Source organism: Tamandua tetradactyla, chromosome 9 (genome assembly GCF_023851605.1).
Source record: "Tamandua tetradactyla isolate mTamTet1 chromosome 9, mTamTet1.pri, whole genome shotgun sequence".
Taxonomy (NCBI): domain Eukaryota; kingdom Metazoa; phylum Chordata; class Mammalia; order Pilosa; family Myrmecophagidae; genus Tamandua; species Tamandua tetradactyla.
In genome coordinates, this window is record NC_135335.1 from 109709756 (window position 1) to 109734568 (window position 24813).

General features: G+C 33.2%; 1 protein-coding gene across 5 annotated transcripts in view; it reads left to right on the forward strand.

The window, feature by feature from the left end:
- Window positions 1-24813, forward strand: part of IPO11 (importin 11) — a 337786-nt gene that overhangs the window by 166774 nt on the left and 146199 nt on the right. For all 5 annotated transcript variants that reach the window (XM_077117257.1, XM_077117259.1, XM_077117260.1 and 2 more), the window contains exons 11-19: window positions 135-287; window positions 1593-1636; window positions 3170-3260; window positions 6431-6478; window positions 7249-7354; window positions 10608-10734; window positions 19176-19209; window positions 19404-19444; window positions 20736-20852. In XM_077117257.1, the coding sequence (XP_076973372.1) occupies window positions 135-287; window positions 1593-1636; window positions 3170-3260; window positions 6431-6478; window positions 7249-7354; window positions 10608-10734; window positions 19176-19209; window positions 19404-19444; window positions 20736-20852 (761 nt within the window). The remainder of the gene's footprint in view (window positions 1-134; window positions 288-1592; window positions 1637-3169; window positions 3261-6430; window positions 6479-7248; window positions 7355-10607; window positions 10735-19175; window positions 19210-19403; window positions 19445-20735; window positions 20853-24813) is intronic.

The window sequence follows — 24813 nt, forward strand, 5'->3', positions numbered from 1 at the left end:
TTCATAATAATGAAAATTTACACAGAAGCACACATACCTTTTCCAAAAAAGTATATTATTTTGTTTAAATTATGTTATTTAACTTGGATAGACTGATTGACTGTACAATTAACTTGTGAATTTTATTTTTCTAGATAGTAGTCCTGAAACTCTTGAAGCTCATAAAATTAAGATGGCATTCTTCACATATCCCACTTTGACAGAGATATGTAGAAGATTGGTCTCTCATTATTTTCTGTTAACTGAAGAGGAACTGACAATGTGGGAAGAAGACCCAGAAGGCTTTAGTAAGAATTAATATTTCAGTTTTAGTGTGGTTTTTCTCACATCCATAAATACATAAATACCATTCATTGAAATGATAGGTATAATGATATATTTTAATGCACTTTTGATCTGAGAATATTGTTTTTTAAAAACTAATTTAGTTGACATACTATTTTTATTATCCATTGGAACAAATTGAGAAACAGAAAGCAAGTGACTTGTTCAACTATGATGCAAGATTATCATCAGAAATTTAATTTTAATTTTTAGATGCTATTACAGTGTATCATGTGGCTTAAAACAAAAATATAAAATTAACTGCCCATCTCTATTAGCTCAGTTACAGCTATGTGGTTCATTCTCATCTACCTGTTTCATGTATATCTACCTATTTAAATTTTAATTTAAAATTAATTTATTGATAAAATTGTTTTTTAAAGACTATTTTTGTTTGTTTGAATCTCTGTAGTAAATAGATAAGTAGGATAAATGTATCAGGGCCCTTGCTATAGACAATCAAAGAATTGTGTGCCTGATAAAGTACCTTGTGTGAATTACTTTGGCTGTGCTGCCTACCTTGACATAAGGTAGATTTTAGCTTCCACTCCTCCCCTTGGCTGGGTGCCCTTGTGTAGTTTATACATATGCTTTCCAAATTTTATTTTAAGAGTGCTTTAAGCTTTTTGAAAGTCTTATCTTCCTCATTTTGTCATTTAGAAAGTAGTTTGGGCTCATTTAGAAGATACAACTTTTAAGTGATGCTTTATACAATGCATCTTTTCTTTTTTTGCTGTTGCTTTTAGTTAAAATCTTGTGTGTTGCATTGCTTTCTTTATGCAGTGTATATGTAACATGATTTATTGAGTTCCTAAATTATTAAAAGTAAGGAAGTATTTTAGTTTAAATATGAACATAAGTTTATGGAAAATATGACTAGTCAACTTAGCTTCTAAACAATGAGTATTGTTGAAGATGTAGTGATTCTAAGTTTGTACTAAGAATATATCAGGTGATATCACATACTCTGGAAATGACCAATACTTTGAGTTTTCCTTCGTACAGAATTATTAACGAAAGGGAGAATGCTATAGAGTCAAACACTTGATATATATAACTATGAGATAACAGATGTGATCTGTAGTATTTAGTAAAGAAATGTGTTTAGTAACTTTTGTTCCAAGGATTTGGTTTCAGTGTTATGTTTAAAACAATTCAAAGAAGTATTATATTGATGTAAGTAAGTTCTTTGTTTTCTAAACTAAGATTTTAGAAATACCATTATTGCGTTTCTAGAAGTTATCATTAGTCATATATTTTAATTGCAGCAGTGGAAGAAACAGGAGGAGATTCTTGGAAATACAGTTTGAGGGTAAGTGTTAAGTGAATGAAAATCACAGGTGATTTTTCATAGCATTGGTAGAGAATGGCATTGAAGACTCCAAGCATTGAGTCAGATAGATAGGAAACTGTTTATAATTGCAAGAAACTATATTTACGAGGAAAGTATTAATTTATAAATTTTCGTCTGAATTTTTCTTTTTACTAACTTGGAATTTGCAAGGTTTATTATTCTTCATTTTACAGTAAAAATAATTGGATAGTAATTGTATTGTAAATAGAATATATTTGTGAAAATGAAAGCCACCACTTTTTGGCTAGAGGAATGCCACCCCTTCTTCCCGCCACTTTAAATATTTCAGTAATTATGAGGCTTTAAGTATTTCATGACTTACGAGGTTTCTTTTGATACATTATTTCTCTTATTACCTAGTACGATTTTCTTAAAGACCAGCCCATTATTTTTAGTTGTAAGACGCTTTCAAACTATACATTTATTGACGAATGTTTTACCTTTGAGTAAAATTTATCAGATGCAGTCTTTGAGCTATTTTTTTTTTGTTAAGGCTTATGTTTATATAATTTACATAATTTAGCCATTTTAAAAAGAAATGTATATTAATGTTTTTAGATTCATAAGCTTACATAGAAAACCAATTGTAAATCAGAAATGAATGCATTAAAAAATTGTTTTAAAATTTACTTCCTTAATTCTTAAAAACTTCCTCTTATGGAAAAATTCACACCTTAAAAAATATAAAAATATCACAAAAGCTTCTATATCTAAAATCTAGTTTATCAGTTATAATCTAAATCATGGCTAGCCTTGTTTCATATAAAACACCCCACCTTCTACTCCCTCGGTTCCCCCTTCCCTGCAAAAAAAAGGGAAAACTTCAATTCTTTTGAAACAAATCCCTGAGATGACATTATTTCATCTTATAAGAGTTCTTTTTAAACACAGAACCTAATTCTTTAAAATGTAATTATAATTCCTTTATATTATGAAATATCTGAGTCAATATTTTTAAGAACCAAAAAGAAGCATTCTCTTTATGTTGCTAACATTTGATTTTTGTTACTGTTTGTATCTGTTCAAAGAAATGGAGTATTATTTTATGTGGTGAATTGAATTCATGAGTTGCCATTGCTTATCATATAATTTCTAAGAAAATAAGTAATTTTTAATGCATTAATTCCTGAACAGTCATTTACAGAACCAAAGCGATAAGCAATGTGGGTTGCTCTAGTATGCTTTGATTAAAAGTATGAGTAATTGCAAATGTTAATTCTTTGCTTTCAGTAACTTAAATATTTTGAATGTGCAGTGCCAAATATTTAAGTGGGGAAATAAGCTTTCTATCTGTCTTTATTTATATCATTATAATGTGATTTCTTTTATTTTGCACTGTTTTCTTTTAAAAGAAAATAGTAATCCTACTCTTTAAAAAAAAAAAATCAATGGTTGGAAACATTTCCAAAATTTTAAGAATTTAACTTTATTAAAAAATTAAGTGCAGTGTACCTTTGTTTTTATTAGGAATTTGTTTTTTCCCCCCTCCAGCCTTGCACTGAAGTACTATTTATAGATATATTCCATGAATATAATCAAACTCTTACTCCTGTACTTCTAGAAATGATGCAGACACTTCAAGGTGAGGTATATTTTGTGATACTTTGACTTACCCATTTAATTAATGTTCAGTCAATATAGTTTGCCCACTGTATGCAGTAAGTTATTTCCTAAGTCATATAATGGATATAGTTTGAGAAAGACAGATGTATGCCTTCCTGGAGGGGTAGCATTTGAAATAGACCTTGAATTATAGTTTGGAATGTGATAGATATTAGTATCATAAACTTAATAATGTATAAACAAGATAGCAGGCAAAGTATATTGTTTGGGGAATCAATCTATACAGAGTATGTTGTTGAAAAAGTTAAAATGAATTAGCCTTAGTTAGAATTGTACCAGTGAGATTGAAAAGAATTTTTCAATTTGATGGATTTAAGAGAGAATGCCAGATTAAAATTTTTCAGATTGATGGATTTAAGAGAGAATGCCAGATTAAAATTTTTGACTCTTGCTCATTGCCCTTTGTAGTCAGGTAATTATTTAGCTAATAAAAGTGAATTGTGATCTCTGACTTTTCTGCTAGACTGTAAATTTCAGGGGGCGATGATTATACCTGTTCTGTTCACACTTTAATCCCAATGCCTGGTATACTCAGTACATATTTGCTGAGTGATTGACTTTCTTGGCAACTTATTGAATGTGCTGGGCATAAGAAAAAGTGGTCAAAGTTGATTCTGAACTTTTAGGTGTGATGATAGGGAAAAACATTAGTAGGGTTTGGAATCCAGAGTAATATTAGAGTGTATCTATAAGGAAACTTGAGAGAGAAAAGAAGTTCCAGGATAGAACTTGTGAAATGTCGTTGTAGGGATATGAAAAGGGAAAAGACCTTGTAAACCCAGTAAGATACTATCCCTAAGGTACAAAGGAAAATATGGGAATTTATCCTGGGGAAGAACATGTTGTCAGAAGAGTCAGCTGCTGTAAGAGGCCAAAGGCAGTGGAATCTTCTTAGAGAATAAAATATTAGACTGGTTGGGGCAGGAATCATCACCCTGTGATATGATCGAGATATTCCTGCAGGGCAGGAGATTCCTGATCTTGTTTGTAATGGTTAGAGGGTAAAAAAATAAAAGAGCCGAAGAGACAGAGGAGAGAATTTACGCAGTTAAGACTTGTAGGGAAGATGAAGTTGTTATGACCAGGGCACTGGTAAATGGGGGAAAGTACAGGGACAGACAGTTCCCAGATGGAGTTGGGGAGTGTGGTTTCCTCAAAAACAGGGGCAAGGTTGAATGGAGGGTGAGATATTTTTATAAAGAGAATAGGGAAATTTAGGATGTTGAATGGCTTCTACACTTGTAAGGGACAGTGCCAACTCCTGAAAATTAAAGTGTTTGGGAATTTAAATAAATTTGACAGTCCTGGAGGACACTGTGATAAGAAGTCAATAAGAGATGAATTAAAAGATTACAGAATAACAGTGAAGCTTCTAATATCTAGAAGCCAAAACATAGATACTGTGTTTTTACTGGACCAATTGTACAGTTTTATTACTGTATCTAATGCTTCTAGATAGTCGATGAACTGATGAGAAACGAATGCTAACTTGATGGGAGAATTGTTGAGCTGGGGATAGTAGACTCAGACTTCCACTTTACTTTCATATATATATATAATGTGTTACTTTCTTGTTGGAAAGTAGCTGGGATGGGGGTCAGAGTCATTTGATCTTTGGAAGTGTAGTGAATTCATTCTTGAAATAGCTGAGCCAACAGTCTAGCTTGGGTAGGGAGGCAAATCCAACAGTGATACACACAAGAATGAGGCTAAGTGGTCAGCGGTCATAAAAAGATATTAGTCCTCTATTATGCCATACTTCCTAGGAATAGAGTTAGAATCTGAGCCAGGGGCTAAAATCATTGGAGTTTGAAGAAATTAGTTCATAAAGGAACCTAGATTTACATCATTTAGCACCTTTCCATTTTTGTTCTCTTGGATATCTTGGGGTTAGTTGTAGTTATGGCTTGGTAAAAGTTGTTTGTGTGGTTTTCATAGGGATTTTTTTTTTTAGTTATCAAAACTTGCATCAGTGAATAGAATTTGCATAGAAATTTATGACCAAACCCTAAAGAACTCTAAATTTCATATGAGCTACACTTGTAACAGAAGAATAACTTCAGTTTTATGTTACCAGTTTCAGTTTTCACTGTCATAGCTTAACTTTTCGGCTTTTAAATTATAAATCGGGAAAAACAGAGCTTTCAGTCTCACTGTTTCATTATGCTAATTAAAAAAGTAATTTGAATATGTTCAAATATTTTAATATGGATTGATTTCTATGAGCAGTTAATAAAGTTACTTAATTTGTTGGTTTGTGATTATTACTTTTGTTTCTCTCACATATTCTGTTGTTCATTTATTTATTTTTAACCACTGTAGGAAAGTGGATATGCTGTTTAGGTTACATTCTGATGGGTTGCTGTATACTGGGAAGGTTTCATTGCTTTCAGAGTTTAGTTTTCTAGTTCTTGAGCAATTTGTTTAGGGCTGTACTTAATCTAGGGTATTTGAACAATGAGCTTAAAAATGCATTTTTAACAAAAAAATGTATTTATAAATAACTCATTGGTCAATTTTCTATTCTAATGAAATACATTTATTAAGTAAAATATTTTTTTTGTGTTAAAAATAGTGTCCTTCTGGATACTAGAAAGGAAACTGCCAACTTTTTATTCTAAATTTTCTAGTTTCTCAATGACTATCACTTTTCTGTTTGCACTTTTCATTCTGTTATCCTTGATTCAATATATTGTTATAACCTGGTTTATTTTTATATTTAGAACTTCTTTTGTGAAGTTGCCTGTTCTTGTTCTTTGTTCCTTTTTTCTCATGAATCATTTAAAAGATGTTTTTGTTTAAGAATTTTACTCCATAATAAGTTAATTTGTGTTATATATTGCCCAGAATATTGCTTGTCAAAACATTTTTAAAATATGTTTTGTAGTTTTTAAAATTATTTATGGCTTGACATTTTGTACATATGCTCTTTAATATTGATGATGATAAAACTTAGATTTTCCCCATTGTATCTATATTATATTTGATGTAATAAGTATGTTGCATTTATCTGAATCAAGAAACTAACAAATAGAGTTTAAAATAAAAATGTTTTGAAATAGAACATTGTATATTTTAAAATAAAAACACTAATTTTATTTTCCTTTACTGATAATCTGTTTTTCTCAGGGCCCACAAACGTGGAAGATATGAATGCACTGTTAATCAAAGATGCTGGTATGTTGAACTTGAGTGATTTAGAAGCATTTATTTCTTCTATAGATTGTGTGTTTTGTGGCAGGTATTGTGCTGGGTGCATTGGGATAAAAGGGTAGATAAAATATAGGCACTATCTGGTAATAATCAAGCATAATTATGACATAGTACAGGCTGATTAATGCTAAAATAATAATAACCAGTTAGCACTGTGAAAAAACACAGGGTAGTTTTGGTGGAAAAGGCTCCTAGAGAAGTCTAATGTGAGAACACAGAATTAAGTAGGAGTTAGCTTTGCAAGGGAGAATGTGGGAAGAGGGTTCCAGGCAGAAGGAGCAGTATGAACAAAAAAATTGAACATAAGATGAGAAAGCACAGTTAAATTTTGAGTTGTGAGTATTTTGGTTAATTGGAACATAGAGGTCAAAGGCTTGTAAAGTGATGAGAAAGGAGGCCAAGAGCATGGACCAGATCATAAGATACCACATCCATTTTGAGAGTGGTTGCTTTATAATTTGACTTGAATATTTTAAAAGTAATTTTATTTTCTGTTTGAAAACACTTAGAAATATTTAGGAAAAACCTAAAATAAATAATGTTTCTAAAATGTCAATTAAAATAGTTTCCCTGATTAACATGCTGTATAGTTCCTATATTAACATGTTATTTGTTTTAAAACAGTCCCTCAGTCTTAGTTTCTTACAAAAGGTCATTTTGTACTGGTAAAATTTAACAATTGACTAAAGCCCAATATCTAAAATTAAAGTGTTTTTCTCAATTTTTCTTCTTAGTTTATAATGCTGTTGGATTAGCTGCTTATGAGCTGTTCGACAGTGTTGATTTTGATCAGTGGTTTAAAAACCAACTTCTTCCAGAATTACAAGTCATTCACAATAGGTAAGTATAAAGTTTTGTGTTTATTACACATTTATTCTGCTTTATGGATTTTGTAATGAAGACAAGAAAGCATTAAAATTGCTTACAATAGAAAGAAATCACAGGTAATATGTAGTGTAGAAATGAATAAGACTTCTGATTTTTAACTGAAAAAATAAGCAAAACAGATTGCTATTATGTTATTTTGCTTTAAATGAAAAGCGTTTCATTGAGGTGGTATTTGGTGTTATGTAAGTTAGTTTACAGGAGAAAAGAAGCGGAACTTTATGGAAGGATAAGGAAGGTAGAGGCCTCTTAATCCCCAGGAAGAAAGTTTACACAGAAGAAAGCCAGTTGAAGACTCAGCAGGGGTTGGACCTACTGTCAGTGCTAGTCTAACTAAAATAGATTCACAAAAGGTGACTGTTTTGGGATCATAAAAAAACATACTGAAGTATTTGGGGAAAGAAAGCAGTGTAGGACGTAGAGATCCCATGGCTAAGAGCATTTTGTTCACATTTTAGGCCCTTGCTGGGGTGTCTGAGTCTATAGTGACATTTAGAAGAACTTTAGCCTAATTCTTTTCTCTCTCTCTCTCTCTTTTTTTTTTAACTTGGGCAGGCACCGGGAATCGAACCCTGGTCCTCTGGCATGGCAGGCGAACATTCTTGCCTACTGAGCCACGGTGGCCTGCCCCTAATTCTTACATATAGTTTTGAGCTGTTGAATCTCTTAGTGCAACTGAGGGAATGACGTTTTAATTTTTATTTTTATTAATATAACTACTGAAGCCGTGTAAAATATGTATTGATTGCATGTTGAAATGACAATGTTTTGGTTTTACTGAGATAAATAAAAATATTGTTAAAATTTCACTTGTTTCTTTTTACATATTTTAATGTAGCTACTAAAAGTTTTTGAATTATGTATTTGGCTTGCTTTATATTGCTTTTGGACAGAGCCAATCTAGACCATTGTTTCTCAAACTTTAATGTGTCTGTGAATTACCTGAGGATCTTGATAAAACGAAAGTTCTGATTTAGTGTGTCTGGTCAGGGCACAAGTTTAGTCCAGTTCTTTAAAGCTCCCAGGATAATGATGCTGCTGATCTAGGGACTACAATTTGAGGAACAAGCTGACTTCCAGTCGTAACTTTGCCTTGAGGTGACAGTGACACTGGAATTTAACCTTGCTGAACTTCGTCCTTTTTAGTTTAGAGAATTCATTGTGGTAATCCTAAAGGTCTCAGTCCAAAAATTGATGGTTCTTTGGTACCTTCCCTGCACTCTACGTTTATCTTGTTTACTTCCACCTCTGTGACTTTGTTCACATTGTTCCTATCCCTTGAAATGGCATTTCTTATTTTTCTCCCCAATATTGTTTATCTTTAAGAACTGTTAAAGTTCCCTCTCCTCTGTCTATTCTCTCTTTCTTTTCTGAATCCTGGTAGACATACAGCTTTGTATTCTTTAATTCTGTTGAATTTATTGTAAACTGTTTGAGGGCAGGGAACATACATACTTTTTTTTTTCGTCTTTAATGAGATTCTTTTTATGTGCTTTATAGTCTTTTTAAAAAAATTTTGGTGAAGATTTAATGCATTCATTAATGTAAACTATCTAGGACAGTACTTAGCATTCTACTACTATTATTATTCTTTCCTGTGATAGTCTTTTTCAGATTGTAATTTTCTAAAAAGATGGTTTATTCATTAGCATGTTCCATTTATACCCAGAATATAAATATCATCTTGCCATTTAAATTAATCATATCAAAAATATATTGTGTATGGAATTTTTTTTTACATTTTTTATTGTAAAATCTAACGTATATATACACACACACACATACATAAAGCAAAGGAAAAAAAGCAGTAATTTTCAAAGCACACTTCAGCAAATAATTACAGAACAGATTCCAGAATTTGTCATGGGCTATCATTCCATCATGTCAGAGTTTTCCTTCTAGTTGCTCTAAAGCACTGGAGGCTAGAAGGAATATTCAGCAATTGTACTTGTTTATTAAATCTTATTTTCTCTGTTGTATCTCTTCCTTCTTTCCTGATTCCTCTCCCAAACTATAGGGATCCCTGGGCAACTTTTTCATGTTGAGAAGCGGTGTCAAAACTAAAGAATAGCGGGATGTGATTAATTGATATTCTTGGAGAGGCTGTTCCCTCTGGGATTCAGGATTTATCTGACCTAGGAACCTTGGGGCAATTAAAGGTTTCAGGAAGGCAAACCTAGTGCTTGAAACCTTTATAGAGTCTCAGTTCGATCCCTGGGTGTTCTTAAGAGTCAACAGGTCTGATGGTGGTTAGGAGTTAGCAAACCATGGTAATCATCACTATCTAATTGAAGCTTGTATAAGAGTTGCCTCCAGAGTCACCTTTCAACTCCCTTAGATATCTCTTGGCCACTGATGGCTTATTTTATTAAGCATCTTTTAGTGCTTCTTTTCCTACCCTTGGTGTGGAAGGTATTGTTGATCCTACAGTGCCAGGACCAGACTCATCCCCAGGAGCCATATCCCACACCTCCAGGGAGACCTTCACCCCTGAATGTCATGTCCCATGCAGGGGGAGGGTAATGACCTTCCTTGCAGAGTTGGATCTAAAGAGAGAGAGGCCACATCTGGGCAACAAAAAGACTACCTGGAAAGAACTCCCAGGCCTTGCCAGGGGCAGTTTTAGAAACAATTTTCATAAGGGCAAGCCTCAAAATCAAGATAAGTGTATAATTCATAGAAACAGATGTTTAGCTTTATGATTTTTCTCTTGCCTTGAGATGTTCTATTTCCCTTTAGCAATAGAAAAAGAAATGTATGTACACATTAATGCAATTTTTGAAAAAACTTTTTAATATAAAAAATTATTCTTGGTAATTGTACAGCTTTCTGTAATTGGGCACTTCCTATAAAGTTAAAGAGTTTAGCCACAGTCATTTTTAAGTTTACGTGAATATTTTATGTAAGCTTTAGGTCTCTCACAGTGCTTTGAAAATAATCTATGAAATTAACAGAATGGAATTGTAAATTTGAATACAGGAACTCCTTTCTTGAGACTTTATAGGGCCTCTTCATAAGGGGTTTGAAGCATTAGCTAGTTATGCCTATTCTAGTTAACAGTTTTTGGTAATGAGTGAACAGAAGTGGTCTTGGTTTTTATGTGAAAATCCATATTATGTTTCTGTAATGAAGAAGAATTTAGGTTGCAGTATATTTGTGTTTGACTTTTCACTTAAACACTTTAATTTAATGATTTTTCCCTATCTAGGTATAAGCCATTACGACGCAGGGTGATTTGGCTCATCGGTCAGTGGATTTCTGTGAAATTCAAGTCTGACTTAAGACCCATGCTATATGAGGCAATATGTAATTTGCTTCAAGATCAGGACTTAGTGGTATGTTGCATTAATGCCTTGAGTTTTTTTTTTTAATATGTTTATTGACAAATCTTCACATCCGTACAGTCCATACATGGTGTACAATCAGGGGCTCATAATACCACCATGTAATTAGTTGTTCACGTAATGCACATGATGATCATGTATTCATCACCATGATCATTTTTCAGAACATTTGAATCATTCCAGAAAAAGAAATAAAAAGAAAAAAGAAAAAACTCATACATCCCATACCCCTTACCTCTCCTTCTCATTGACTATTAGAATTTCCATCTACCCAATTTATTTTATCCCTTACCCCCCCTATTTTTTATTTATTTTTATCCATATTTTTTACTCATCTGTCCATACCCTGGATAAAAGGAGTATCAGACACAAGGTTTTCACAATCATACAGTCACACTGTAAAAGTATATTGTTATACAATCGTCTTCAGGAATCAAGGCTACTGAAACACAGTTCAGTGGTTTGACATACTTCCCTCCAGCCACTCCAGTACACTGTAAACTAAAATGAGATATTTTTAGAATGCATAAGAATAACCTCCAACATCTTGACTCTGTTTGAAGTCTCTCAGCCACTGAAATTTTATCTTACCTCATTTCTTTCCTCCACATTTTGGTCAAGAAGGCTTTATCAATCCCATGATGCCGGGTCCTGGCTCATCCTGGGAGTTCTGTTCCACTTTGCCAGGAAGATAGACACCTCTGGGAGTCCTGTCCCACATAGGGGGAGGGCAGTGAGTTCAATTGCCTAGTTAGCTTAGAGGGAGAGGTCACATCTGAGCAACAAAAGAGGTTCTTTGGGAGTGACTCTTAGGTATAATTTAAAGTAGACTTAGCTTATCCTTTGCAATAGTAAGTTTCATAGGAGGGAACCCCAAGATACTGATTTGGTTGTCCCCACTGCTTGTAAGAATGTCAGAAATTCTCCAAATGGGGAAGTTGAATGTTGCCCTCTTTCTTCCTAGTCCCGAGGGGACTTGGCACATACTTCTTCATTCACTGCCCGGGTTACTCTGAGATATATCGGATTACCACACTAACCTGCACAAACCAAGATCTCACTCCCTATTCAATACTCCATGTACTTACCATACACTTTAAATTAGGTAAATGCGCTACCCAAACTATAAATTTTGCACCAAATGAACATGTCTCCCTTGGTCTCACATAGAAGTTGAACTTTTAAGACATGGACGGTGTTATCTTTTTCCCTGTATTCTGATCTCCCCTACTCATATGCAGATCAGCTTCCTTCATATGAGAGTTCTTTACATTATGAGATTTAACTTATGTTAAACTTCAAGTTCAGAATGGTTTCTTTCTTTCTTTTTTTTTTTTTTTAGTATGTGTATAGCCTTTTGCTGCTGTAGTTAATTTGATTTGGCGAGCAGTTTGATTTGAGGAGAGGGAGTCTGTTTATTGTTTGCCCTTTCTATCACTGGTCATTGAAAAAAAATTAACCAAATTCTACTATTGTAGTTTCTAATTATCAATTATAATTATTTCAGTAAGATTAAAAAAAAGAAGGCAATTAGTTTTTCAGACCCCTTTAAAGTTTGCAGATTTTTTTTCTTATTAAGGTTAGAGATTGTCATTCTTTTATTTGAGATAACCTTATAATGTGTTTCATTCTTTTCTGTTTATTTTCCTTGGTTTTCAAGGATTTTGATTTTTTTTTTGGCTTTGGAATTTCTTTTTAGGAATTTTCATTTATGGTGTTAAAATGGGATTTTTCATTTTGTTAGTTGTTTCTGAGGGGAGAGTTTTCTGTGGTATTTCTTAGGTAACCAGGTTGATGATGTCACCCCTGTGTAGAATAATATTTTATTCTACTGGTACTTTATTTTCATTCCTCAGTGGATATATTGATAACTTAATATAAGCTTTGTCTTGGACTTAGATTTATTCTAGCATAGTCTTTCAAAAAGGGAATTCAGTTATCTTTTATGACTTTTAAGTTATTTTTAGATAAAATTAAATAATTTTCTCCCAAATTGTATTAAGACCTTGTCTAATCTTTTTTTTTTGTATCCCTCCCATTTTTGTTTGTTTTCACTCAGTCTCTCTGCCTTTCAGAAAAGTCTTGAGCCACGTCTCTTTCTCTCTTTCTCTTTTTCTTTCTTTTTTTAAATAAGCGAGTGAGAAAGTTTATTGAAGAGAAAGAAAGGACGTGCTTGAAGGGTGAGAATGTGCGAGCTCAAGGGAAGGCTCTGCCCAGTTTTCTCTTTTACATTTGTGTTCTTGATAATACAATTACATTTAGAGTTCACTGAAGTAAAATGTAACTTGAAAGGTATATCTGTTGTTGAAACACGGTACATTCCAAAGTGAAATAGAGCTGATCTTTAGATTTTCTGTTTATCATTTTCTTTGGTTAAATAACAGAATTTACTCTAATATTCTGTAATTATAAAATAGAGAAAGCATAGGAGGTTGACAATCTTATTTTAGTTTTAGTTCTTAGAAGATCACCTTAGTACTTTTAAGATTACTGTTTTTGCAATTAATTTTCCTTTTGATAGCGTTAGGAACAGAGCATTTGTAATAGTTTAATTTTTGTTTTCCTTATTGGAAATATTAGCTGTCATTGTCAGAAGCTATCAGTAAGATGATATTAAATGCATTACGAATGTGTTACAAAGGATTAAATTTCAAGTTAGGTTTTTGGTAGGAGATAGAGAAATTTCTTGAGTCCTAGACTGTTTTTACACTGAGTCTATTAAGAAAAGAAAATGGTGTTCTTTAGGGCAATACTTTAAAAACAGGACATTATTGCTATGGAATTTTAGTAAGCATTATTAATGAAAAAGGGGTTCATGGCCTCATGGCCAGGTAAGTTTGAAAAACACCAGGCTAAATATTTAAATGATTTCTTTATTGCGGGACTGGTCAGAGCTTTTAAATATTTACTTTGGCATTATGATTATACAAGATGACAAATATATTACCCATGGAATATAGTTTGAGAAAATGATGCTTTAGATTCAGCCTTTGCTCTTTACTTTTATGTCTTTTGATGGCTAGATCTCATTTTACATCTTTTACAGTATTTTATCTTGACCACCATTATTTTGTTATTGCTTATTGATACAGTTGTTTGGGTTTGCTAGCTGCCGGAATGCAATATACCAGAAATGGAACAGCTTTTAAAAAGGGGAATTTAGTAAATTGCAAGTTTTACAGTTCTAAGGCCGAGAAAATTTCCCAATTAAAACAACTCTATAGAAATGTCCAATCTAAGGCATCTAGGGAAAGATACCTTGAATCAAGAAGGCCAGTGAAGTTCAAAGTTTCTCTCCCAAGTGGAAAGGCACATAGTGAACACAGTCAGGGTTTCTCTCTTGGCTGAAAGGGCACATGGTGAACATGGCATCATCTGCTAGCTTCCTCTCCAGCTATTTTGTTACATTGTTCTCTTTGTCTATCATTACTTCTGTACTATAGTGTTTTAATCACATCAGCTTTATAATAAAAAAAACTTGCATTCTTATAAGTTTGAGTGCTTGCAAGTGTTTTGCGGTTTAAAGAAGGTTAAATACTATTTATCATTGACCATGTTGTTTTTGCATATGGCGCATTTATACACAATTATTGTTAACTGACTGCCTCTTCTTACTTACTACTAAGCTTTTCTAGAGCTATCAACAGTTTCTTATAATTTGAGAACTACTGTCTTACAGTCTGTGTAACAGGCCTACTGTATCTGTTTTTTAAACTTTTACATGTTCCCCTCTTTCCCCCTTAGAACTTGGCAGATGTAGTGCTTATGACAACTTTCAGTTTTGAGAACATTATTTCCACAGTATAGGCTAGCACTGCTGAATTTTAGGTGAAAAGAATCTCCTTTTTTCAGGACCGCAGATGATTCTTTACCCATATTTGGTTTATATACTGGACTTGTTTGGGTTTCAAGGCTCCTGCACCAGTGATAGCATTAAAATTTCAGAAATTGCAAAAATTTTTTAATGATTTTACCTAGGTTATCCATGCAGCCTGCAATTAAAGAAGCAGTAAACTGCTAATAAATTTAGTATAAGCATAACCTTTCACTTCTGTGAGAAGCTAAATAAAATATAATTTTATTTATATATCTGGTATAACCAGAAGTATTATAATTTCAGGGCATGAGGGTTTTTTCTGTGGAGTGGGGAAAAAAAAATCATCTTTGTGAGCTTGTTGACGACTACCATAGAAGTAGTGAAACTTTTAAAAAAATGGAAAGTCAGTGTCATTTAATAAGGTGCTTTCAGTAGAATACATAAGACTATAGCGAACCTTCAGTGTGCTTTTGTAGGTGCAGTTGGGGTCCGGGCAGAGATATTGCAGAGTGAATTGAAATTCTTTTTTGCTTTCTGCCTGTTCTTTGTATCTAAAAACATGGCTACAGGGTTTTTTTTTTTTTTAATTTTTTATTAATTAAAAAAAAAATTACAGAAAACACAAACATTCCCAACACATACACTCAGCAATTCACAATATCGTCACATAGTTGCATGGCTACAGGTTTTAACCTCTGGGTTAGTTTGTATCGTAAAAGTTGCAAGGGTGAATTCTGAATTCAATTATGTTCAATTTCTAAAGGAAAAAAAATTTGTGCTTGAGACTTGAAAATGTTAGTCCACTTACATGGATTAAGAACAGGAACCTTAGTCTTGTAAGATTCCTGCAGTCAGTTTTGAGTTTGTAACTCGTATGTCTGCTATTCGTGCATATAAAAATGAATTTTAGGATCCTTTTCTTTAAAGGAGATAAATAAATTGAAGATGGTTTTTATCCTTTTTTTTTAGACAGAGAGAAGGAAGGAAGGATAGAAGGAAGGAAGAAAGGGAAACATTTTTAAACATTTTCTTGTTTTATTGTATTCTGTTTCTCCGTTTTTGTTACATGGGCTGGGGCCGGGAATCGAACCGAGGTCCTCCGGCATAGCAGGCAAGCACTTTGCCCGCTGAGCCACCGCGGCCCGCCCGGTTTTTATCCTTTTAATAAATTTATTTTTATATGTATTTCAGGAGAAATGCATCAAATTGTGTCAATATATGATCTTTATTTTACTGTGCAATAGAGCAAAAGCAAGTACCAAAGTAGTATCAAGTAGGTACCATAAAGTGTGTACATCTGGAGTGCAGTATACTAATGCTGTTCATACCACTGTCTCTTATGCCTGACAGGGAATTAAGACTTGGAAAATGTTTACTGAAAGAATTAAGAGGCAGGTTTAAGAGAGAATCTAAGAATGAGGATAGTTTTCTTAATTGCATTAAGAAGTAATTATTCTAGTTCTCCTTAGTTTGTTCTTTCATGTCTGCCTTATTTATGTTTTTCTGGTGTTCTTAATTAAGTCCCTGAGGCACTGCCATTTCATTCAGAGTCCAGCACCATGCTCATTGATTTAGCTTTGGGCTGTCTTCAGTGCTGTGTGTAGGGAATGTACGAGTGGTCAGTCATTGGGCTAGTCCAAGTCTCGGACTGCAGTCAACCACCCTGACAATTATTCCTCGGTCTGTTCACACTGGCCCTGGGCACAGGAGGATTTGGTTACTTTTTACCTTTATAGCAGTCTTCTTTAGAAATAATGTTGATTTATGAATTCTTCTAGTTCATTTCTCTGTTGCTCTCATGATTTCTGGGATCCTTTGATGTTTCTGTTGTCTTGATGGCACTTGTTCCCCCCAATACAAAATTAGCTTGTTATCTGTCCAGGAGTTTCTGAGGTTTTAACTGGAGGTAGAGTAGACTCCTAGCCTGATCCAGTACTGGATCCTTAATGATTTACTTCTCTTTCAGAAGGTCTGGACTTTCACTATGAAAAATCAAATTTAGAATCTTATTAGAGGAAGGTTTTCATTTTTTTTTTTTAATTATTTACCTGCGTCTATTTAGCAAGTATTTATTGAACAGTAGTGTTTTAGGAATTGTGTTAAAGATTCTCTTGTATCAATCTTATATCCTGTTCCCTAGCTCTTCATTCTATAAATGTGGGTTTTGTTTCTTTTTCATTACTTGTGAGTTATTGCCAAATATGTTCTCTCTCTTTGTGGTACCTCCTGTTTCTTGGATAGCACATGTTGAGCCAATTGGGCTCTTATTTTCATTTGTCATATCATTTCAGATGTTGTTCTATGTTCTCAAATTCCCTGTACTTTTTGTTGTCCCCTATGGTCTGGCTTTTTATTCTTGCAGTTCATCTAGAATACAGATAGGCATCTCAATTCATTTTGCCTTTTTCACTACAGGTAATATGTGTCTACTTCCCTTTGTTAAGAAGGAAAAAACACCTGTTTCATTCAAGTGTTTGTCTTATTTTCTGTACTTATTCACTTAGATTCATGGTTAGAGGTTGAGTGTGTCTGGAATAAATGGTTCTCTTGAGGGGGAAAGTCAGAGAGGAGAGAATTAGGGGTTAGTGTGTTGTCAAATTTGAATGCTTGTTTCCTTTTTTGAGGGGTGGATTTCATGTCCTGGTGCCTGTGAATTAAATTATTAATACAGTTCCAGCTGTATGCCATAGTTTTTAGGTGCTGGGAATTTAAAAATGACTATGACATAAGTTCTCAAGGGAATTATCCAGTCCTTATTAACCCTTTCTAATTAGACTTTTTTTGGGGGGTAATTATCAATATCTGTTTTTCTCCTGATTGTAAGCTGTAAAAGCAAGGACTAGGTATACCACCCCCCCTTTTTTTAAAACAGCACCTAGCATAATGCCCGAGACATAATAGTTGTTCATGATCAAGCAAATGATCATACAGTCTTTTCACAAGCCCATTTCATAATAGAATACTTGGCATAGTGCTTTTTACGTATTAGATAATCAGCAAAAATTTTTAAATCGGTTAAAAATCTGGAGTTCACCAAAAGGGAGAAGAGTGAAATGAGACAAAGTGTCAGTGGCTGAGAGATTCCAAACAGAGTTGAGAGGTTACCCGGGAGGTTATTCTTACTCATTAAATAGATATCAGTTGTTAGTCAAGATGTAATGAAGAGGCTGGAGGGAACTGCCTGAAAATGTAGAGCTGTGTTCCAGTAGCCATGTTTCTTGAAGATGATTGTATAATAGTATAGCTTTCACAATGTGACTGTGTGATTGTGAAAACTTTGTATCTGATGTTCCTTTTATCTATCTACCTTGTCAACAGACGAGTAAACCATATGTAATAAAAATAAATAATAGGGGGAACTGAAGTTAAAATAAATTTAGATTGAAATGCTAGTGATCAGTGAAAGGGAGGGGTAAGGGATATTGTATGTATGGATTTTTTTCTTTTTTTATATCTTTTTCTGAATTGATGTAAATGTTCTAAGAAATGATCATGATGAATATGCAACTATGTGATGATATTGTGAATTACTGATTATATATGTAGACTGGAATGATCATAAGTTAAGATGTTTATGTTTCTTTGTTGCTATATTTTTAAAAAATTAAAAAATTAAAAAAAATCTGAAGGTCTTCATAATGCCTTTACAGACAATGAAAAAAAGAAAAGGTAGAGAGAAAACGTCTGTCCTGTAGGCTCTTGGTATCTAGATTTGGCAGTAGAGAACTTAATGTTAGGTGAATGAGTCTAACCAGCATCTCAACACCTCCTTAAAAGCTTTATAAAATGATTAAAACTGGTTTCTTTGTAAAAATGGTAAGAAGAGAAAACTGATTGTCTTTATAGATTCTGTTAGTATACCGTCTAAGAAAATAATACCTCTTAGCTAAGAAATAAAAGTTTTAAATCTATTTTAAAGAGTAGACTATAGAATTTAGTCCTGATTTGGATTCATGTTACTTTAAGTGTGTAAGTCAATGCCAAAATGGCTGAGCAAGTCAGCAGTAAAACTTGAAAGATGATCAGAAGATTATATGTGATGATACAGTTTGTCTGGATAAATTGTTGATTGACAAAGAAAATATGATTTGGGAGAATCGGGAGCTTGTGTAAACCTTTCACTTCTCATAAAGTTGGAGATTTAGAAGATCTCAGGATAGTCCTTTGGGTATTTCAAGGGTTTACTGTAACTGAGATTATAGATGGGAATTTGCGTTCTTTCTCTTTCTCTCCCTCCTCCCCTTTTCCCTCTTTTACTCCTCCCTTACCTATCATTTATACATCTTTCAGCCTTCCCTTTTCCTCTACCATCACCTTCACGCTGTTCTTACCACCGTCTTCAAGCATCTTATGGCAAATTATTTTTTTCCCCAGAAGCACCCAGTTGTTTAAAGTCTACTTAAACAAATTGTGAGAAACTCAGAAGAGTACAAGTAGACAATACTTTGCTCTTCTTTTCAGTCTTTGCTGCAAAATAAGGAGAACATCCTTTTATTTCTGTGACTATAATATTAACAAAATAGAGTAAGAATGCAATTTGGAATAATTTTTTGTCTTTTCATATTCATGGTGTTTAGTATTTCTGAAATTATTAAGAACTCATACTTTCTTTTAGGTCCGTATTGAAGCAGCTACAACTCTGAAGTTAAATATCCTTTGAGAAATGTAAAAATACCTCATTGCCAAGAATTTTGTTAACACCACCTTTAAGTTGTGAATTATTTTATAAATTTATGAGATAGTTTAAAGTAGGTTTTGATTGGTTAATTATATTTGTTTTATATACATTTTATCCTGATAAACCTCATATATTAGTGTTCAGCATTCCTTAACTGCTCTTCACCTGTTGATGATTTTGAGTTTAGAACAGATCAATTTCTACCGGTAAGAATATTCTTTTTCAGATTTTATAAAAATTTCTGCTTATGTCTTTTGCATATTAAATGTTATTTTATGGCTGAATATATATATATATATCTGTTATTTGCTAAAGCCAAATTTAAAAGTATACTGTACTTTTTAAAGGTAATTACTTTTATTTGAAAACTGTTCTTCCTAGTTCACCTTTATTCTGCTCATTTCTGGTTAGTTATCTTAGTTTACTTTTACCCTGCACACTTCTGGTTAGCTATCTTGTCATTTTGTCATCTTTTTTGAAGCTGACTTTTTCCTTTCTTTACAATTGTAAAACATGTAGAGTTTTCATTTTAAGTATACCTGTTTCTTTTACTCCTTAGGTTACTCTCTTGTATTATTTGTGTATCTATGTCTATAGCTTACATTAGATTGCAAATCCTACATTAGATTGAACAGCAGAATACCAAGTCTTATAGACTTGAACTCCACCCTCCCCCCCAAAAAGAATAATTCAGCAAATGGTTCTGCAATGATGGGATAGTCACATGGAGAAAGAATGAAATGTGACCCCTACCATATAGGGTACCAAGAAAAGAATGAGTAGTTAACATTTACTCCTCTATAGTGTTGGTTAAGGAAAAAAAATCTAAAACAAACATAAAATGAACCAATATCTGAAAGAACAAGTGTTTGTTTTATATAAGTATCTGGCATCCTGTGATTTTAATTCTGAGCATAATTTTTATAGTACAGTTATTAAAAACGAGATGTAGAGTATTTGTTTTCTATTTCCTAATTGTAGATATTTTGTCACTCTTAGAATAACAAGTATATGTTTACATGAATATGTCTCTCCATATAGCATATAATAAAGGCCACATCAGACAGCTGACATTTGAGTGCAATAATTGGCATTATTGCGCTAATGAGTAAGCCTTGCAAAACAAAACATTTTGATTGGCAGCAGGCATATGTAGAACAGTAATGACTGTAGACATTGTGAGAAGTTTATTTAGCAATAAAATTTAAACACAGTTTAGAAATAATTTTCCTCTGAAACATTATTCAATTTTAAGAATAATAATTAAGCACTAAAGCAGACACATTTACCAGCGATAAAGAAACATCACTGTCTTAATTACTGGAAATTTGAACACTTTGAAATTGTATGAGTAATGCTAAGGTTTTGGCTTTCAATTTGTTTGGCTTTTATTGCTGTGACATTGTGATTTAATTTTATTTTTTATTTCCATATGCATGTATGTAGAGGTCTTTACATTTCTATCCCAAACCTTTTTTTCTCTCTCCCTTCCCACAGTATTTGGAAACCATGTTCACACTACTTTTTCAGTTACTGCAGCAAGTTACAGAATGTGACACAAAGATGCATGTTTTGCATGTCCTTTCTTGTGTGATCGAAAGAGTCAACATGCAGGTAATTTTGTAGTTAAGCATGAACATAAATAGCAGAAAGCTAAGTATAGAATGTGTAGAATTGAGTAGCATCTTTGCTTTGTCTACAATTTTAAAAGTAAAAAACTTCAAATACTTCTAATTTATAGGTTGTGTTTCAGTGTTTGATATAAAACTGATGTTTATACTATAGAGTTTTAAAAATATCACTAAGAAAATTGGGATTTTATGAAACTGGAGCAACAGTAGGGGTGAAAGCATAGATTTCCATCTCCTAGCAGATCCTTTTTCCAGTTAATAATACGTCTTAAAGTTTGAGGGCATGGCCACATGTCTGTCAGCAAACAAATCTTCTAGGAAGCCTGCTGTTTTTACCATAAAAATTAAGTGAGTCTTGCAATCTAGGCAACATTATACTCATGTTTAATTTTTATACAAATATGAGGTGTAAAGTTCTTAATAGTTTAATTATTCACCTTCCCTCATCCCTCCAACCCCCTGTGAAAAATTGGTAATCCAGGTAACCAGGTTGTCATTATCCTGTGGCTTCTTACACCTTAGTTCATCACTGCATATCTTTGTTTGAAAGTAATGAAGTAAATCTGTGAGGGATTAGGGATTTGTGGAATGGTGTTCCATAGATTTAGAGTTTATTCTTGGATTTGCTACTAGTGAATGCTAACACATTGAACCTTTTTGTTAACTAGATCTCTCTAACATCTCTTTCAGGTTTAAAGCAATTGTGATTAGCAATTTATTGAGTAATGACAAGTTCTCAATGTCTGGGGCAAATGCTTTGCATATTTTTCTCATTTAATCCTCATAACAATCTGCAGGTGGGAGAACAGGCTTGCTTAGATGTTATCATAACCAACTTGAGACTTTAAGGAACTTGTCAAAGCTCATGTATCTTAGTGGCAAAGCCAGTATCTAAACTCAACATTATGTAACTCCAGTGGTAGTTCTGAATAATTGTTATTCATTTTGAGCTAATCTGGCTATTGGTGTCTAAAAGTAATAATATCTTACATTTGTATAGAACTTGAGGTTCTTATTACATTAATTGCATTATTTTATTTTGATATTGCTTTGTAAACAATATTGAAAGAATTTGGTCATACTGTGACAGTTGTGTTCTAAACTCATTTCTCCAGATGCCAATTAAGTATTATATAATTTTCACAATTTAGTACCTTAATTAACTAATTTTATTATCTTTATTCAAAACTTCTACTTCTTGGACTCATAATGCTCGTTTTAAAGCCCAGAGAACCTTGGTTCAAGTGTCTGATTCTGTGACTTAGATTGGGCAAAGTAGTTATAGAGCATTATAAAATTGCAATAAATTGTTGTTTAAAAAATTCATTAAAAAATAAAATTGGCCATTTCTATCATTTTATTTAGATTTGTTTGGCTAATGGACATTTCTTAAAGATTCTCTTTTAGTAGAAAGGAAATTTCTTACCTGTGTCTCCTCAAACTTCTGACTAAACCTTTTTCCTCAAAAGTTCAAATTCTTGCTTAGTTAATGTAAGCAGTATAACCACATACTGTTTTCAGAATACAAATAGACTAAGCAGCTCAAGTAACTATCTCATCAGTGAGTAACAGTAAGTTATATTTATCTAATGGTAATTTTTGATTTCATAACTCAGACTAAATACAAAATAGTTAAGAAAAATATTTTCAGTGGTCTGATTCTTCACCTTTTTCTTATGTTAACTTTTTTATTATTATGTTAACTTTTGAACAACCCAGTGCTTATATATCTTTCAGTTATGCTTCATATGCTAAATTTGATTTTTGTTCATTGGGTTGCAAACATTTTGGACCCTCTTATAACAGTGCTTCTGACACATAGTTTAATTTTGAAGTTTCAGTGAAATCACCATCCTTGTGCTATGGTGTGCAAATATATGAATATTATATTTCTCCATTTTTAAAAATGTAGTTAAAAACCTGCAATTAAATCATTCCAGTGCAGAGATCCCATAAATATAATATAGGTGGAAAAAAGATGCTAATTGAAAAAAAACTTTTATACAATTTAAGATCTGACCTTTATTGGGTGATTTATAAGCCAGGCAGCATGCCATTCAGAAAATAGAAGAGAACTCTGCCAAGGGGATGGAAAGGGTCATTAATATAGGGCAATGTGAAGGCAGATGAGGAAATTTTCTGACTGAGTGACTTTAAGTTCCCATTTTATTTATAGGGGCTCTTACAAAGTGGGGCTGACATTGTTTCCATTATACATAGAGGTCCTGCAAAGTGGAAAGCAGATATACATTGAGTAATATGATATGCTTGTCCATTCTGACAAGCTATTTCTACTGAACCTAAACTGATTTTATTATCAGGTGTTGCTTACCAGCGTTTTCCATTTTCTCAGAAAAACCCCTGCAGGTCAATTGTTTTTGTCTTCTGGAGAAGTCCTTCTCGAAGAGGGGTCATCTTCCAGCAATGCCCAATGCAGGGGGCTGGGCCATTTTAATTTACTTACCAATGCAAATCACCAGCCATGACATTAGGCAGTCTTTGAACTTGTACATTTCTCAAAGAAAAGAACAAAACTAAAGGGAGTATGCAAAGTAGTAAATATTCTGTTGAAAATTGTATCTAAATGGTGAAGTGACGTTAGGGATTTAGAATATATATTTTTAAGCCCCCTGGAGATGGAGCCCTTGTTAAAACATTTGTAAGACTGCCACATACCTGATTTTTCACATTTTCAGTAATGTTTTATGAAAGTGGAAATATCCTTATATGTGAACTAACATGTTAAGACAATACTCATAACACTTCCCTTACCCACAAAGTCTGTTGTTTGGGGGCTGCAACATCTGTCACCCCATTGATCGCCAGGGTTGATTTGGCTGATATGGCTGGCTAGGCGGGTGTCCCCTTCCTCTCTCACCACTCCATGTGTGTCCCTCCCAAAATTGCATCCTCAGTCAGAGAGGATGACCTTCCCTGCTAGAGGAAGACTGCTCTTCGGTCAAGGGTATACAAATAGCTGTGCTCCCCTGCTAGAACCTCCGAACAAACTCTCAAGGTCACTTGGTCTACTTTTAGAAGCTAATTGGTATCATTTTTGTTAGAACACTTAGCCAAATTGATAAAGTGCTCAGTGAATATTAAATATGATAATAGTATGATTCAAATTTTGTAAAAAAGGTAATACATAATAAGCAAAGAGTCCATATTTATTCAGTTTTATCTCACTGAAATATTTGGGCCAATATTTAACTCAACTTTCTGTTCCTCCTGCACCAGGAGAGGAGAGAACATATCCTGCAGTTTTCTTATTAGTGTATTATATTTTGGAAGCACAATAAAGAAACTATAGCAATACATTTCTGGGAATGATTTTAAAATTTTAATCCATGGTACTAAAATAGGTAGCACTAAAGTTGTGAAGACCTAGTATTTGTTTAATAGCCAACTATTTCTCCTGTCAGATCAATTTCAAATACTGTGATCCTATGTCTGGAGCCCACTCGAGTGTTGATCCATTTAATTTTTAAAAGAACTTGCTGTCAAGCTGTGCTTTGTGCTTCAGGGTATATTTTTTGAAAGTTTAACTTAATCCATAGTGGACTTAATTTTATCCCTGGAAAAGTGTTTTCCTTTCTGTTTGTTTCCATTATACCTCCATACACTTTCATCATTGTACTTGTCTTTGTATTGTAAAGATTTGCATATCTTTGTTTACATCCTTTTCTTTGCAGTGTCTTGTCCTCAGGGTCTGATACTTAGAAGATGCCCATCAGATAATTCTTGAATAAATGAATGAGTGATGGCTCTTTTTTAAAATATAATGTAATCTCCAGTTACGTAAGCTGTTTTATTAGAAAAGAATCAGGATATATAGCACTTTCTGTTAATGACCTCCTAAGAAATAATTGGTTTCACTATGTTGTTTTCTACTTCATAAATTTTGCTTCATTGAATGAATTTGGTACTTTTTCAAAGCTTAAAAA